This window comes from Grus americana, chromosome 19, assembly GCF_028858705.1.
Source record: "Grus americana isolate bGruAme1 chromosome 19, bGruAme1.mat, whole genome shotgun sequence".
Lineage (NCBI taxonomy): Eukaryota > Metazoa > Chordata > Aves > Gruiformes > Gruidae > Grus > Grus americana.
The window spans coordinates 7,870,628-7,889,339 of NC_072870.1; the positions used below are offsets into that span (position 1 = coordinate 7,870,628).

The 18,712-nt window shown below is 44.5% G+C and overlaps 1 protein-coding gene across 7 annotated transcripts in view; it reads right to left on the reverse strand.

Annotated features, from left to right (window-relative positions):
* COL26A1 (collagen type XXVI alpha 1 chain) overlaps positions 1-18,712 on the reverse strand; it is a 195,846-nt gene that overhangs the window by 35,231 nt on the left and 141,903 nt on the right. For all 7 annotated transcript variants that reach the window (XM_054847523.1, XM_054847524.1, XM_054847519.1 and 4 more), the window contains one exon: positions 9,255-9,316. In XM_054847523.1, the coding sequence (XP_054703498.1) occupies positions 9,255-9,316 (62 nt within the window). The remainder of the gene's footprint in view (positions 1-9,254; positions 9,317-18,712) is intronic.

An 18,712-nucleotide genomic window follows, 5' to 3' on the forward strand; every position in this document is an offset into this window, starting at 1 on the left:
AGCAAAATGTGCAATGTATTAAAGTCTCAGTATTAAGGTCTTGGTATTTTCTAGTCAATAAGGTTGAGGTAGAGAGAGGGATAACGCCAAGTGAAGAAGAACGTGTGGGTTTGATTGGAAATCCTGATTGCAAGCAGTGCCCACCACTGTTGCTATTACCACTTCCAACGTAAAAGTTGTACCTCCATGAAGCACGGAGGCAGAAAACATTCTAATGCTACCATATAAATGAAATATGTCTCGATGCCATGGGTAATGCTAGTCACCCAACCAACCAGAGGAGGTACAGAGAACTAGCTGAAGGACAGCGCTTGTGGTTGCTGCCTGCGGTGTCAGCAGGGTAGATCCCTGCAGAAGACACGAAGGCTTTCCTGCCCAGTTTGTGCTGCATTGCACAAGGTGAAGGACGGCCTCAACTCAGCAAAACACTCAGGCTTTTGTCTTTTTGCACATATGGAAGCAAAAATTCAAATCTGAGCCTAAATGGACGCGCTGAACCGGAGCCTCTGGCAACAGAGGTCCCACCGGCATGAGGGCTTGTCTCTGGTTTCCAGACCCCACCTCTCAGATGCAGATGAACTGGGTCAGAAAGCTGGAAAGAACTGAAATGGGGCCGTGTCTCCTGCCAACACCGCAGCGGGAGACGGGCTTGACGTAGGAGATGGCGTGTGAAGGCGAGGGGAATGCAGGAGGGATGAGGCACTGCACTGGCTAAGGAGCTTGCAGGCCAACGCCAGCGGCAGAGATTATTGCCTGCAAAACTCACCCCAGGGTCTTCCGAGTCCCATAGAGCTGCCGGGCTCACCTCTGTACAGGATCTGGCGCTTGCTTTTCTCTTGTGGCTCAAAGCCTGGCTCTTCACTGTGGGGCCGCTCATGCGTAGGGCCTTCAGCAGGGACATTAGTGTTATGTGCCTGAAGCTCAGTCCCAGCTTACTCAACCCACCTCCCCCTTTTCTATTTGCCAGCATAAACTTTCCAAACTTCAGACACATACCACATTTCTTGCGTCAGATCAAAAGCTCAGGCCAGGGACAATGGAAACGGGAGGAAGGTTTTCATCTTCTTGAGATGTTCAGTGTCAGAGGACTTTTTTTGGCTTGTAGTGGCTTTTGAGAACTCTACTTTGGTTGTTCCCACACATCAAAAGAAGATTTCACAAACACAGCCTCCTCCCATCATCTGTCCTCTGCTTGCATTCCTGATGTCTTGTAACTAGTAGGTGCTAGAAACAAGGAAAGAACAGTCGGGCTTCCAAAGATTTTAAAATTGATACAACAGGGCTCAGAATGTTTTTTCTTTGGATAAAAATCCATGGAAATACAGGGGGAATCATTTGACATAATCCAGATGGATATTATTAATTAATAAATGGGGGATATTTGGTCTCTTGAAGCATTGGCGGAATTAACTCCCCTCCATCCCTCTCTAAAGAGGAGGGAAAGAAACTGCATGAATCCAGCTCATCAGCTAAAAATTCCAGTGTAAAATAAGATTCCCTTGATCTTGTAAAGACACAAGCTGATTAATAATGGTAATTGCATAACTTGTTGGACATATCTTTCTTTATAGTAAATTATTTGGCAAAATATAAGAGTTTTTTAATCATTCATCAAGACAGAGCTAAATAGGGAGTTTTACAAAATCTGATGGAGAATGGTATCTCTCTTGTAGCAACATGAAACCTGTGAATGCAAGGCTCCAACGCAGATGCAATTGCTTGGTTTCAAAAGCCAAAAGACATTCAGTAAGTGTCGACTAAAATTTGATGAACCAGGTGCCCAGAGAGAACACGGGTGACTTCATCCTTATTGCATCCTAGATGCTTTGGCCAAAGGGGACAAGATAATTAGTGCATGGAGGAGTTTTCATTATATTGATAAATTATGCGGGGAGCAATAGCTGATGTCATTGTAGTGACCCAGTGCAGACCAAAAGGTACGGTATATGTCATCACCTATTGCATGGAAGACAGAAATGTGGACCAAAGGCTTCCGCCAATCCACAGGTAGCTCAGTTCATGCTCTTTCTGCAAAGGTATTTAGTTTTTTGTACAGTTTTACAGGATTTCCAAAAAAAAAAAAAAAAAAAAAAGAGGATGCAAAAAGTGACTGTTTCGTCAGCAGGTATCTTCTGGAGAGGAATCAGAGCAGACAAGACACAAAAGCACAGGCTAGCCTACTAGTTTAGATGAAATGCCGGCATTGTTCAGCAGATCATCAGACCATTGAGGCTTTGCTTGAGAGCGCAAGCAGTGAGGGAAGGTCTGGCAGTGGTCCTGCTGGGTCACTGCACTTTGAGGCACCTGGGGAGCTTCTCTGATATTGCCACACATTGGAGCTTTACCTCTGCTGCTGTGAGCCCGCGCAGTCTGCCACCACTGGTACCCTGAAGTGTTAGAGCCAGGGGAAGAAGCCAGATGTGGGAAGGATCCAGCAGTCCTTTAATGACGTGCTAAGAGCTCATTGCAGAGTGAAGTACACAAAGGAGCTCAGAGTGAAATCAGATTCCCCATCGTTACTTTAAAACACCTGATAAAAATACATTGGAGCTATAACCTTCCACCCTCAAAATCACATCATTCTTCTCTGCCCGATTTATTGCTTGTCACCTGCTGGGGATGTAGCAGTACTATGGATGTGGAGCCAGGCCAGCCTGAGGTGAACTCAGCCCTGACAAAGTAACATCTGTTCTCAGCAATGGCTTTGAGATCAGCTCTCTGCTTCTCACCAGGTGAGGAGCCCTCAACTCTGGCTGAGAGACTCACATCAGCTCAAATAGGCTGAGATGCCTTGTGTGCTCTCCTCCTCCACTGGACTCCAAATGAAAAGCAGCAAGAAGAGAGCGGCACAACTGGAAAAGATAAGGGGCTTGGTCCTTTCCTGGCTCACCTCGGTGCAAGCTGAAAAAAGGACCCAAAGTCATTTTTCTCTTATGATCATACTTTCCTTATGAAGCTCCACTAGAATTTCTGATTGAGAATCAAGTGGAAGTTTGCATGTTTGGGCACGGGATTACCAAAGGATCTGAACACTTACATCCCTTCAGCTCCTCGCATACCTTCCCTTGCTGAAACCTATTTTTTGTCCACGAAAGTATTTCTCTTAAACAACAAAGCTTGTAAACAATGTTCCCAGATATTAAACACACCTAAATAATTTCCTAATGCAGACATAGGATTTGCTTAGCAAATTAAGTTGCATGTCATAGGAAAAGAGACTTTTTCAAAGTTATTTTGTGAAAATATTAAATCTATGTGACTAAAAATGCCAAACTTGTAACTAAAAGACTGCAGGAGGGGATGGTGGAGGAGGAGGTCTTTAAAGCCGTTTTGTGGTTCTGGCAAACGATTTACAGCATTTGCCAAACACATGGAACAGTCTTAGGGGACAGATTGCTCCTTCAATCCAACAGTGATAAGGAATAAGATCCAACAATTACTAGACTTGAGAACGAAAGGATTTTAACTGTCATTCTGAAAGACGGAAGCATGCTCAAGTGAGAGAAAGGCCACTACCCAAACTGCCTCAAGTGTCCTAATCATAATCATGATTATTGCTGATTAGAAAAAGGCCAATGAGATAGATGCAAAGTTGAGATATGAACATTGACACAAAATTCGGCTTGCCCACCCAGTTTTGGTTCATGGTTCCCCCTTGTAAATTTCAATTAGGAAGCTGAATTTTATTCCTAGGGGTATTTGTTACATTAACTGACCTACAGAAACTCAGCATTAAATTAAAAATTTTACAGGAATTGATTTAAATTTGTTATTGCTACTAGAAACCAGCCACTTATTATACAGCTACCTGTGAAATAGCCCAAATACTCCTTAAATTCAATGCATTACTGGACCTGGAGAAGCAGATTCTGCACAGTCGTTAAGAGACCTTAGCAATTACGCAAGCCACCTTTCTGTTCAGCACAGAAAGAAAATAAGTAACTGCTAGTGGCAATCACATACACAACATGGAAAATCCATGAAAGTCCTTGAAATATCAAGCAATCGCTGATGCCCACTCTATAGGACCCCCAGCAGCCTCACAGCTGAGCAACTGGGGTTTCCTTCCCCATCTCTCAACTGCGTCACAGAACCATGAAATATTTTCTATTTTCCAAATATTTCTCCACTACAGCAGGAAATTGTTTTATTGTCTATCAGAGAAAGAAAAGACAAAGCCCATAAAACATCCCAGACAGCTGCCAGTATTTCATGTAGCTGCTTGGAAGAAGGGGGAGATATAGAAACATTTCATACAATGATTACATTAAAACTCCAAGTAATGGTGCTTCATAATCAAAAGACACAGAGTAGTGAAGGTGCTGTGGGGTAATCTGTTCTAAATAAATGGGGTGATTTCATATAAATAGCAATATATCGATCGAACTCTGTGCACAGTACAAAGATTTTCTTTAAAACCTTGCAGAATCTTCTGTGCGAGGAATCACATTACAAGGACTGCTTTCATGCAAAAAATATGCATGTCATTTATCAATCACGCAATGAATCAATCAGACACTAGATATGTAATGTTATCTCCCTGCATTAAAGCTGAAAGTGAAATGCCACAAACTTCTCAAAAGCAGTGTCAGGAGATAAGACTGGGTTATATCAACTCAGATCAAATGCTGCACTCAAGCTCCAACCAAAAGCTGGGATTAATATCGCACTGCCCGTAGCTCTGTGGTGGTGTTTATTAAAAGAAACCAGGCGAACAAAAGAAGCAGAAATTTTTATGCAGCTGCCTGCTTTCCTGCCAGCACTGCCTGCCGTGGGCAGCAGTGCCGCTCTCCTGACCTGCAGCCTGCAGCGCTCCTGAGCTTCGGTGGAGTTTGTCTGGGCTTAGTCCTGTGACACAGGAGGGCAGCATCAGGCTCAGGAAATTCAGCAAGGAAGGGCTGTACCTCTCCCCACTACGAAGCTGTGCTGGCCTAAGGAGAAACCTTTCATATGAAATAATAGCGGGGTTCATTCTGCCCTCCCAGCAATGAGGCTCCCCACAGGGTCAGGGGGTGCTGTAGTGATGTCAGGTAAGATGTCATGGGAGAGAAGTAAGGTTTGGTGTGTTGGGGTGTGGGTAGTTTTCTTCCGGTGGGCACATTTTCTTGTCCTTGACCCCAGGCTCAACACCATCCTCCCTGACATAGATTCCCACGGCCTGTAGATTTCAAGCTCAACACCATCAATCAAGCTTTCAAATCTCTGGCACCCAAATGGGTCTGGTATCAAGCAAATGGAGCAGGCCAACTCCATGATGACAGGGTAACTGGAAACAGGGGAGACCAGGATGGAACCTAATTCCATCTCCCTTCACCTCCTTTCCTGCAGAAACATCTCCTACAGCCACAAGGACAACCTAGGGTCGCGTTAAGGAAAGCATAAGACATGTGAAGAGTTTGTTCTGCCGCACAGTTCAGCCATGTCTCAGAGTCTCTCTCCTCCCCAAGGCCTATATAAGCACCGGTCTCTAATGAGTCATTTTTCATTCCAGTTGCTCTGTGTTTATTCTCGCTTCTCGCTTTCTGATCCAACTGTCATATTACAAAAATCAGAGGGTTACTTTTATTACCTCATTTGGACACTGATCTTACAAGTTGGATGAACCAACTCATCCTTGTAACAAGAAAGATGAGACCATTCCTGGTTATATCCCCATTTTTTAGGGGGACAGCTATAAAAGGCTGCAGAAGAGGAGTGGGAAAAGAAGAAACCACAGTCTTGTAGCCTCTTCTTCCACGACTGCGTTTAAGTTTCTTTAAGTTACCCTTCACAGCCACTGGAGGACAAACGTGCATTTTACATATCCTCACACATAACCAAGAAAGGCTCTTGGCTCCTTGTCCCCATTGCAGAGGCGCGAGGAAGAGATTGTTTTTCACTTGTCCCTAACCTGCTCTATTAAAGCAAAACCTCTCACCCAGCACCGATCTGCCCAGGTCCACGGTGCATTCAGAGGTAGCTTTCCACACATCTGCTCTCACCCTTGGACCTTGCAGCATTTATAACAAGTCTACACAGGCTCCACGTGCCTCAATGCCCTTACAGCAGGTCCAGTGGCCTGATCTGCTTGAAGGTGGCTGGCCAGTCTTACCCATTGCCATTCCCTGAGCTCACCATGGTGATGCTGGGCTGAAATTCAAAAGAGCAAAAGCAGCAAAGCTCCTCAACTTCAGCTGTCTCCAGAAGGAGCAGGACTGTGGCAGGAAAATCCATCTCTGCTCGTAGAAAGGATGAACTTCCATATCTGCCTTTGCAGAACAAGACAGCAAAAATCAGTCTCCGACACCGGTAAGGGATGTGTGTGCCCATCCCATCGCTCATGTCTTCCTCTGAACAGCTTCAGGCTGTTGTTGTGGTGAAATGAGACATTACAAGATGACAGTTTGGAGACCTAAGAGAGAACTTCACATCTAGATCATCCAGCAAAATAGGGATCTTTCTCCAAAATCCAGAGCAGGAATACAGACAGTACTAAACTAATTCAAGCACCTTTTTAATGGTGCTAGTTATTATTGAATAACAACAACTGAGGTCATTACATTGCTACACAGATCAAACTGAACTTAAATTAACCTTGAGAAAAGAGTGAATCAGCATATATCTCTTGTGAACAGCACCAGCATTCATGTGATGTTGCTTCACTCACCATTTAATTGCTACAGGCGATTTTTGCACAGTACCCACAGCTTTTCAAACAAAGTGGAAGCCAAAAGATTGATAATGACATTGCTGGGCTGTGCTGCAGAAGGCACCCTTACAGAGACACGGTCTTTAGTACTTCACAATAGAAAGTAATAACTAATTTCCCTCTGTAAAAGTAAACCCTTTGATGAGCTTTGCTTCCAGCCTGGGTCTCTGTGGGAGCATAGTAAAGTCAGAAGGAAACCCATCACAGCAACAACACAAATTGCCTCAGTGCAGCACTAAAACAGACTCATGATGCACTACGCCCAAGATCGAGAGCTGACAAGAATCAAGTTACCCAAAGCCCCACTCTCAACAAGGCAGAGAGGAGTTGGTATGGTCTTGACTATGGCTGGGACTGAGGCAGCACCAAAATCCTTCAAGTGTCATCTCCAGGGTCTGGCTACATCTTGGCACTGAACTTTGCAGGCACCCGCCTCACTGTTCCTCATGTTGGGAGGTCTGCAAGACTATGAAGTCTTCAGCCATCAGCACTGTGTTTGTTGATGATGACTCAGTGCTCCCTCCTAAAGGCAGAGCAGATTGCACCATATGGCTGCCAACATAGGAAGCATTTCCTAAGGACAGCACGTCAGGACAGCCAGGAGACAAATGCCAGTTGCTGCACAAGTGTCCTAGGTTAGAGTAGGAGACAACATGCTCCTGCCTTCACTAGAGCTCCCATAGAGAAGGGAAGCAGGCAGCACTTCCCAAATACTGTGGGCATCTGGCAGTTGGAGCCAACACTAGAGAGCAGATTGCGTTCAGGTGATGGGAATGTCACCTGATTTAAACCAGCTTCATATCTGTAAGACAAACCCACTGACCTGGGTGCTGTTTCACTCTTGGGCTAAGACTTCTCAAAGGGATTGGGGTAGGTAGGACCTCCTTCCTCCTCCATGAAGTCCTGCCAGGGCCCCGGCCGAGGTTGCCATTAGCCTCTTATGCTTTGTTACCCGACACAAGTGCTGAGCAGCGCACGCCAGCAGAACACGGGCGCTCTGATGTCAGGACAGTCTTTGGTTATCATTTTCCAGTGAGCCAAATATAGAAAGTCCTGGAAAGCAAAGGACGGTACAGCTGGCTACAGGCTGAGCACGGGAGGGCTGATTTACTTCTCTCATGGTCCAATCTCTTACTTGGACTCGGGACTGCACACGCAGAGGTCAGTCACCAGCCCCTCTCTCCTCTCCAAACGCCTCCAGCTCCTTGCTGCCAAAGAACACCCACCTGCCAGGTCCCGCTGCTCAGAAAAACAATCCAGCTCGTCTTTGTCCTTTGCACTACAACAGTTGTTTTCACTTGAACAATTCTGCTCCCCAGAATTTCATTCCCCCCACCCCTTCATTTTCCTGTAGTGAAATACAACTGTGAAAGCTTTGAGGAAGTTCCAGACAACATTGCTCACTCCATTTCAGCACAGACAATTCCCAAATTGCTATAATATCATGCACTGGCCTCAAAATCACCACAGATCCACCACCCCCCTCCACAAAGGTTTCTTCCCAAATTCTTTTATGTCATTGATAACCATCAGTTAATGAATAATAACAGCAGCACAATGCCTTAAAGGGACCAAAGCGCTATATCTAACAGCAGGATTGGGCTGTCTCAGGAAGGACCACAGATCAAAGGGGAACGGCTGACTCAGCTGCTTTGTTGCAAGACTGGAACAATTTATCTGAATCTCAATAGACAGAAACTAAAACAATTTGCAAAAAAAAACCCCACAACATGAAGGTTTCCCCTTAATATTTCTCTCCAGTAAACTATGCGTGAAAGCATCAGATCTTTCAGGAAAGGGATAAAAAAGCAGGACTGGATAGCACTTGAAGAGTAGGCTAATTAACAACTGTTCTTAGAAAAATCTACGTACCGTTACTCCTCTGTTTTGCACTCTACGTTAGTAAGGTTTCTACAAGGCATTTTTAGCAAGAGAAACCAGAATCAGAGTCTGCTGCTTTCCTGAGCCAGGGGAATCACTGCTTTACATCCCCATGTTATCAGCCAGCTGAAGGCAAGAGATTTTTCATACAGCTCTGTCTGCCCTCTCTGTCTGAAGCAAAACCTGAGCTAACGTGTTCCAGTTGAAAGCAATGATCTATTTATTATTTATTAGCAGCTGCACACTTGCGACAGCAGTGAGCGCGGCCCGAACGCACCACTGTGCGGCAGCCAGCGAGCCCATCACAAGAGCCAGCCAGCCAGAAACAAGGTGGACCCAGTGTGAGGGCAGGCTCCTAACAGGCAAACACAGTGATAAGCGTGGAGGCAACACACAGCGCGTTATTTCTCAGGTCTGAGCGTTATTTCAGAGGAGCTGAGCTGAGCAGCTGGAGGGAAGAAGGGAGGCAGAGATGCAGCTGCATGGGAAGTGGAAGGAGCTGGGCCAGAGGCGAGCAACGCCCATGTGACCCCTGTTTCTGGAGCAGAACCACCACCACAGCATGTTCCTCGCTGGGGATGGAAGGACAGACACCTGATCTCTCCAGGGCTGCCAACTCAACATCTTTTTCAGCAGCAACTCTTGGAAATTTTTGCCAAACAGAAGAATAAAGGCAGGTCCTTACCTTGGCCTCAAGCGTGTTTAGCCTCTCGGTCATATCAGCTAGTCTCGTGCAGTTCATGCATTCTAGGAAGAACAAAACGAAATGATGTAAAATTTCTGTGTACTTTGCATTTTATTCTAGGGCTTTCAGTCTGCAGGCCCCAATCCCTTTTTGATCTGAGGTGCACAGGAAAGTGATTCAAGATCAGTAATGAGAGGAAAATAAATATTCAAATCCACTGCACAGGTAAACAGCCACATGCCATGAACCTTGTTTGGGGATGTTTAGTGGGACAGAGCATGAAACCAAGTTCCCAACAGATAGAAGCTAGATGAAGAAAAAATTAGTTTTAAGACTTTTCATGAGGCAAACCAACATGACCCATTGTCACCAGCAGAGGCACGTGTTCTGCCACTGGCGCAAGCTGATGTGGCACACGCTCCCACCTCACCAGACGTCACCACTACTCCATTTAGCTCTGTGCTGTACCCTCTCCTATACTGCGTCCTGGTCAAATATCAGGGAAAGCAAGGAATGTACCGAATGCCTGCCTCTGTGGAGTCCTGCTCCATCCCTGGGCTCCCAGGGCCTGCTACCACTCCCACAACAAATCATCTGTCTCAGTGACAGCAACAAAATCCAAGACAGACCCCAAGGCTGATGCAGACCGGAGCTGCAGCACAAAGTAGATTCCATCTCACTTTGCTGCATAGAAGCAACAGATAGGCAGCAGCCACCAAAGGGGTCTTGACAGGATGCCTTAGCAAGAACAAACATTAACATAATAGGCTCTGAGTGCAGTTTAAAATGATTACTTGATAGAAAGGACATCACTTATCTAAACAGAAGGCCTACTGCTTTGCCTCTGTTTTCATTTCAACAATTCTAAAGTGAGTGAAGCAGGATAAAGCCCTGAGCAGAGATTTAATCAACGAGGCGCTTTCCCAGCGCTTTGCAGCAGTGTTGAACTGCCCATTCCCAGCTATCAGAGAAGCTTTCCAGGCTGGACCACTCACTTATCATGACTTCTGAAGCACAGCAGTTTTTAAAAAAGGAAAATGACTTGCAGCATGAAGTATTTCAGAGAATAAACCATCCATATTCCAGTCATGAATCACTGCCATCTCATGTCCCACAGAGGAGAAATACGTCTCTGTGAGTGTTTCTGGGTTCCTTAAGGGCCAGAGCCAGTTTTCACGGACTGGCCACAGAGTAAGTATTGAATCCTGGTATTTCCATAGGGCTGGGGAGGTTGACCTGTAATTCTTGAGCCCCTTAATAGTCCATTCAGGCGCAGCTCAGGCTGAGGTTGGACCAATGCAGGGGATGTTGAGTAAACCCAGTGCCTACCTATTGGGACGAATGGGTGAACATGGGTTTTGGCCTGACTAAACATCACTCTGATACCTGGAACTCAGTTGTCCCCACTAACGAGCTTTGTCCCCTTTTGCACAAGGAGTCCCAAGGAATCTCTCCAATCTTCATCCACAAACACTTTCCAGTTTTATGAAGCACATGGCATGCACCAATGGCTGTCAGCCATGCAAAGATTTTAGCACATGGCTTGGAGGACCAGGAAGCTTGGCTGTTTCACATTAGTGATTTACCCTCTTAAGAAGTTTGCTTGAGTGCTAACGGCAACCAATCACCCATTGCATAAACCCTCTAAAGAAATTCTGTCACTGAAACTCTCTGAGGAGCTGTGTAGCTTCCCAAAGGCGCCAGACACAGAGCTTCCACCTCACGATACCCAATGTTTTGCAGACAAAGCACCTGATGGTTCAGGAACACTTAGACTGAGGGATTTCCTCACAGGTCAATACTGACATGGACTTTCTTTTACCCAACAGGAAATAACATTTGTTTATTTTTATTGTCTGCAGTAGATCTTGGGCAATATTTTTTGGCTTGAAATGGCCCATGAATACAGAAGTGCCATAAGTGCATTGTCCTACAGGGAAGGAAATGGGTGAGGCTTGTTTGGTCTGGATCTGCTTGTGGTGTGTAAAACAGGGAATTACGTTCTGCATATAACCCAGCTTCATGCTTTTGATCTTGCTCATCCCCATAGAAAGATAAGACTGAATAAATCCAGTGTTTCCAAGAGCCAACAGGCGTACCAGATGTGTTACAGAGCAAATAAAATATGGAGTCTTATTCTCCCTTCTGCTGGCTTGCACATATTAATAACTCCCAAAGGTTTAGAGACTTACTTGAACTGTCTGAAAACCATCTCTGTGCATAATTTGAGATGGATTGATCATTTAAGCTCTCCTTGGAGAGATCAGCTCATAAAAAAGGACTTGTAGCACCCCTCTGCACAGGGGTGAATCAAACAGCTCCCAGGGGAGGATACTCTGATCGTCTCTGCCAGACAGTGTACGAACAGCACCAGTCCAGCAGCCCTCTCCGCTCTTGAAGAGTGTCTCAAAGAGCCCTCCCAGTGCATTTGCAGCACACAAGGTTAGATTTCAATGAACAAAATGACATAAGGGGAAGAAAGCAGCAGTGCCACTGCATGGTGAGATACATACTAATATCATCTTCATGTCAGTGATGTCTGCTGAAACATATGCAAAACACAGCCCAGGTCAGAAATAGAACTACTTCAGCTCAAATTGGACTTGAACTCTGATCCTTTCCTTTGAGAAATGCCTGGAAACCCAGATCCACACCCAAGGTACTTAGACAGGACCCAAAAGGCATTTAACTAATCCAGAAAGCGCGTGTCCTAATGCAAAAGATCTTCTTACTAAGGAAATCCATCCTGCCAACAAATCCTTGTGACATTTATTTAGCTAACCAACAGACAGACGATCCTTTCAAACACAGAGATGCATGCTCAGTACTGCAGTTACAGAAATGACATTCAAAGCTCACTCACCACACAGCGGGTACCAGGCTGCTTCAAGGTCTGGGGTTGTTATCTGTCCTTGCGGAAAGCCTGAGAATGGTGGTGATAAATCAAGCTAATAAATATCTTCCCTGACTACTATGCACTGAAATATTTAGTGTCTAATTCTTATGGCTGGTGGTTCCAAGGCCTGGGACTGTGAAGTTGAATTTTCTGATCAGGGTGAAAGCAATCTGCTTTATTAAAACGAGTTTCAGAATCTCACATCATTATTTCACATGCAACAAATATAACATTGGGGCAAATACACATACTCTCTGACCTGGAACTCCAGAGCAGACGCTTTCCATATCTGCAAAAATCCATCACGTGCTGCTACACAGAACCACAGTTTATTTCCCTCATATTCCTAGTTGGCAGATTTGTATTTTTCCAGCTAAACTCCAAGAAAGGAGTTGTGATTTCACTCTATGAAGCCCAACCTCAAAACACATGGTAGAATTTGTTTTAGAAGTGTTCCAGCAGGGAGGATAAATAATTGAGATAATGAACATGAGACTGTACCAGCATATCGTGTGACACCCAGTCTGTCTCCATAATGTGTCTCTGTTACTGTCCTAGCACACCTCTCCCTTCCCACCCTCCCATTCCCCCTCTCCGGCCACGTGGGTAAAGAAATGCAACTGTGGGGGAAAGAAAAGCCTAATGTATCAGAGATGTGGTAGACTCAGCTCGCTGGAAAATAACAAGTCGTATTCCCTGTGCCAGCAGTGACCCACTTAACCCTGGTCCAATGGTTGCTGCATTTGACCAATCTTCGATTAAAGGCTGAGCCAGCACATCCAGCACTGTAGCTTTGCAAACGGGCACCGGGCTGTGAGCCCGTGGCTTCCACTCCAGATACACTCCTTTGACAAGCGACTTATAGCGGTGAATGAATGACTTCGGGTGCCTTGCTAACCTGGCATTCCCGCTTCACAGGGCTTGAGCAGTGTTTGCCTAATTTCATGATTAAATAGTTGTACGATTCAGTCGCTCAAGGCTGAAAGCCCCACAAGTCTTCAAACTCCTCACTCAAAACAAAAAAGGCGTGATAACAGCTTTGTACCAACGGGGCTCTAATGATTTCAGCGCAATTATCACAGTGGCACTGAGGGGACTAGAAAAAACAAGGCCAACTTTCACCACAGGGCTGCAGGTCAGAGTTTTGTGCAAAATGGCAAAGAAACCTCTGGCATCTCTCTCCTGTTTCTCAGCTCTGACAGCCCATGCTCATTTGTATACCCAGAGTCTCTGCAGAATATTAAAAGGGCTTTTGGTTTCCCTACAGCCAGATGCTCAGGAGATATAAATTGCACAGCTCAACTGAAGTCAAGGGATCAAGGCTCTGTCTCTCTTTTTCTTGATGGATTACTCCAAAATTCATATTTCAGAGGGGAGGTAGAGGAGGTGGTTTACAGCATATGAAAGGGGAGAGAATTCTGGAATCACAAAGCCTTTGTTTAAACAAATAAAATCTTTGCAGCCGTTTTTTTTCAAGACCATATTTTGCCATTACAAAAAACTTCAACCTTGCAATGCAATGGGGCATAGCAGGCAGTCAAGTTTCAGGACATAAGAATCGCATTTGCAGCTCATGCTTCAACCTGCTCAGGACTCTAAACAATGCACTTTCCTCCTCTGAGTCTTACTTTCCTTTCTTCCATTTTTAGTGTAATGTTTCTTCTGTAAAGGACCCAAGGTCAGAGGATGAAAAATTACTAAATGTTACATACACACAGAGAAAGAAATGAGTATATTTGATTTCTGTGATAAAACCTGCCTGCAAGCTCTTCTCTTTCCATCTAATAAAGTCCACCACTTCCATTGCACTTTTCAGAAACAGACACGCACAAAGAGGACAAACTCGGTTATCCTCAAGGTAGGGGGGGACAAACTAGAGCTGCGTCAAGGCCATGCCAACAGCCCATGCCCGCAGCACTGGGAACACGACAGCAGCTCCACAAAACACAATGCAACAGCTTTACCTCTGCACCAGCGGCTGCGCAGTCAGGACTACCTAGAGCAGATCTTCATACACCATGCTGTTATGGTTCGGCGTGCACTGTCTTACAAATCAGTAATATACAACTTGAGTAGGTCCAGATTGAAGAAAATTTTGTCTTTCAAAGGAAGCAGGAGACTGACTTTTCTCAGTTAGTAGACACCTTTCTCCAGGACAAGTTCAGAGTAGTCTCTGAACAAATCTGGAAGAGCGTGAGGGAAGGCAGCTAAATTAGTACAGGCAACCATGTTTCTTTGCAAGGAGAAAAGGATGAAGGTCAAAACTCCCGAGGGAAGCAGGAAGCACAGCTAACTTCTACTGTCAACTTGGTGAGCACCTGAAGTGTTATGCACCAGAGATGTTATATTTGGACACTCGTGAGATAAACCACCAGACCACTAACCCCTCCATCCACTCGTTGCCACACACATAGACACAGTTTAACCAGTAAACAAAACAAACAAAAAACCTCAAAATAACCACCAACCCCCCACCCCCAAACAGGGACATTTTTAGACTCCAGTACAGAAGAAATTTCAAGTCAAACTCCACAGTAGAAATATGAACACAGATCTCCTGTGCCTACCTAGGTGGCCCTCAGCAGGGGACAGCTAGCCTGGGCTTGCATCTCCACCCCTCTTTAATTTGTCTGATTTGACCCTTCCAGCCTTTTTACATGGATACTGAGTTTCCCTAAGTAGTTTATGTTCTGGCCCTTTGCAAAAGCTTTCGCCAGTGCTTGTGAAGGATAGCAGACTCAAGCCATAAATCACAGCCAACCTGGGATCTGTTTTTTCAACACGTTTCATCTAATGAGAGTCAGATGTTGGCTAGATAGACTTTATTAATTGTAGTTGTTTAGAATCAGTCACGTCTGTAGCTCTGTAACGAGGTTTGAGCATGTGAAAGGCAAAGGGCTGACAGCAACTGTGGAGAGGAGGAACGCTTGTGTCGCCCGGTAGCCTCTGGTCTGAAGAGCAAACAGGAATCAAAGGTCTAGAGAGCTGCAGGAGGGAAGGGCTCCTACCAGCACATCGTACGCCCTGGCCGCGGCTCAGGACCCAGTACGCTGGAGCAAGAGCTGTTTCTCTGTAACGAGAAGCTCTCTGGGTTTTGTTTAGTGTAGGATCATTAAGACTCAGCCGCAAGAGTCTCTCAGTTGGCTACCACAATATTTACTTGTTGCGTGCATTGCAAATGTTCACCTTTTGGCAAAGACAGTGGCGAGGGAGGAGCCCCAGATAGCCGGGGTCTCTCACAGCAGCGATGCTGGGACAGACAGTCCAAGGCACCTGACCGAAAAAAGAAGAGCTCATTAGGTCCCTCCTCTCCCCAACACGTCAGCATGTTCAGCTGGAGGGGAAATCTGTTTTCTTGCTGAATGGCAAACACCGCATGCTCTGACCTAACTGCGCCCAGACTGAATGCGCACAGAACACACCACCACCTTACAGCATCCCTTCTGTTTCGGCAGCATAGACACAGCTGAACGAGGCCGGGTCTTGCCCACCAGCAAATGTGGAAGGAAGGACAGAGAGCATCTTTCTTTTTGCCCCCTTTCCGAATCCAATAACTATGGAAAACCGTAGGCTTCTCGCTTTCAACACATATTTCCTCTAATCCCAAGTTCAAAACCAGCACTGATGAAGCCCCACACCGTTTCCGCTCAGTGTGACCAGGAGCATAATTAAAGTATCTCACAGATAAGGAACTGGAGGCTCAGAGAAATTTAAAGATGGTCTCATTGACCAAAGACGGTTTGTTCTCTCCCACAGTTTTCACATCGGGATTTTACAGGATGGAAAGTTTTATTTTCACCTGTAAATAGTGAGTTATTAGGCTGCCTATCAATATGAAACAGAACACCTATAGAATCTTTTTGCCTTTTTACCATCGTTACAGATAATTCACCATCTCCCAATCACTGCCAAAATTTCTCCATTTGTAATCTCTTTCTCTTATATCTCCATTATAATAATCCTTACCCTTAACTTTACTGGCTATCTTTAAAAAGCAGCTCAAATTTAGTTTCTTATAAGAACTGCTATATGATCTTTTTCTGCTTGTAAAACATTCATCCTTCATTTTCATGTCTACTTTCTTCTACCTTCTTAAACAGAAAAAGGCTTTTTTTCCCTGAATAATAAATAGTTTTTCATTATCATGATACTCTGTGATTTTGAAATGTCTGTAAAAAAAAAAAAAAACAAAACCCTGAGCAAAACTGAGCGAAAAGAAAGTTTACCACAAAACGCACTTTCAGAGTAACAACTACTTTTCGAGAACACACATAAAATTTGGTACATAGTTTCAAGTGAAAAAAAAAATGGGTACAATTTTTTAAATTTTTGCAATATTTTCTCTAGATTTTTTAAAATTATTTTCATAGCTTCTTAATGACATGTTTCAGTCAAGTTTTGAAATAACATTTATTTTAAACCTCACCTAAATTAAAAATGAAATGAACTAATTAAATAGTCTTAAGTGAAACTAAATGGTTCACTTCGGGTCAAATGAAATAATTTGGGTTCACCCAAAACCATATTTTAGTCATTACGTTGTGTCAAAAACCTAAAAATTTCCATTTCAGTTTCTCCCAAATCATTTTTCTTTCCAATTTTTTGGTTTGGCAAATGGACCCAAAAAACCTCCATTATTCACCCAGGTCTATTCTTAAACAGCTCACATCACTCACATTGTTTTATTTAAAATTTCACACATGCACACTCCCACACCACTAATTTTATATATAATTGCTCTCAGCCTAGGGATTTGTGCTCTTTCACAGTGCCAGAGATCTATTTTGCTGGTTAGGGCTGTGCTCTGTTAGCATATGGAATTAGATCATGATCATTTATTCACAGGCAACCACAAGCTGCAAGATCCGTGTTTAATCCATCTTCATCTATCAGAGTAAGGTTTAGCAGGGAATGGCTGGATTTTGATGCAACACGTTTTGCTAGAAATGTACTATCTATTATTTTTAGAAACACCAAGAACATTTTACTAATGTAGCCCAGCCTAGTTGCCTGAAGACTGAAATGACCCTGATGATAAAGATTTTACCTACCCAGCATGAGTTTGTTAAAGCCTTGCTGTCTACAGAGCTGCTGAACATGGTGCTCGTGCTCCCAAGCAATGCTGGTGGTACCGTGGGTACTCAGCACTTCTGATATCGTACAACGCAACCCTCCCGTGAGCCCTCTACTCCCCTGCTTCGCTACTGTATGGCTGTAAAGCACACCAAAGCAAATAAAAAGCCAGAAAATAAAGACACATAGGTAGTATGAACAAGATGTATATACAAACCTCTCACAGCAAGATAGGGCTATATAGGAGCTAGATTAAGAGGCCCCAGACTAAAAGGAGGGAGTCCACATGCCTTCCTGCCAAGAAAGACGAGGGCACAGAGCCCACGGGGGCTGGAGCTCCTTCCTGGGGGAAAACATTCTCCTCCCATAGCTGGTCCAGTCCTCACTGTGCCAAATTCCAGTGTCTGACACCCACCATCATTGAACCAGACTCATATCTCTGTCACTCCCTGATCTATGACATGGAGTGATACTTGATGGGACCTGGCTAACTCTTTCAACCCCAGTCCAAGCATGCATGGGAACCCCACCACACTTGAAAGTTCATCTTGAATTGAGATGGTCTCGCATCCTTTACAGAAAAGACTGCTTTTCCCTGCTGGGAGAAGCAATCAGAGGAAAAATGCAGTCAAAATATGGCGTAATGTAACATGAAATAAGGAAGCAGACAGGACAAAAGGAAACATTTGAATCAAGGTTCACCATAAAGTCTGGAGAGACTCTTATAATATTGGTTCTGCACCTGTGTATCACAGGTCAGAGAATCTCTCACAGTCTTGAGCCAAACAATGTGTGCTTAACTGGAGTATGTCTTTCAGAAAGACACTCTAGACCCAGACAACTGAGGTTTCTTTAGTGAACTGCATCCAAAGTTAACCATTGTGTAAAAAAATATGCATCTTATTTCCAGTTTGGATTTCTGACATTAAATTCTACCCCTGCTTTAAGTTTTATTACACTTCAGCCTGCAAAGACTAAAGACACCTTCTAGGGTTAGACGCCTTCTCTCTCCACAAAGTCCCTGTAACCCATAAACATGTTACATTTAGGATGTTCAGTCAGGTACTAGTGGTTCCTCATTCAGAACATTTAGCACCAGCTTCCTTTAGCCAAGACAAAAAGTTAGCTGAAAGACCAATAATGAAAACAATAGTTTAAGCAACTGAAAAGTATGGTCTGAATCCAGAAGAATTTGCCTCCCTGAACATCGAAGTACTATGTAGTAGTATTATTATTATTAATGCCGGGGCACTTTTGCAAAGCTTTGATTTACCAGGCCAACATTTCAGCTTTGGGTTCTATCCCCTGCGGTTTGCCCGTTCTCTGCATGGCACCCCACAGCCCTTGTGCAACACACCCTTGCTCTGCCCAAGGCTGTCACTCAGCACGTGAGAGCTGGAGCAAAATGGTTCAAGGCTATAAGATAGTCAGTCTCTTGAGGATCATTACTCGGGCCTGATTCTGCTAATTACCCTTTGCTGGCCTTTAT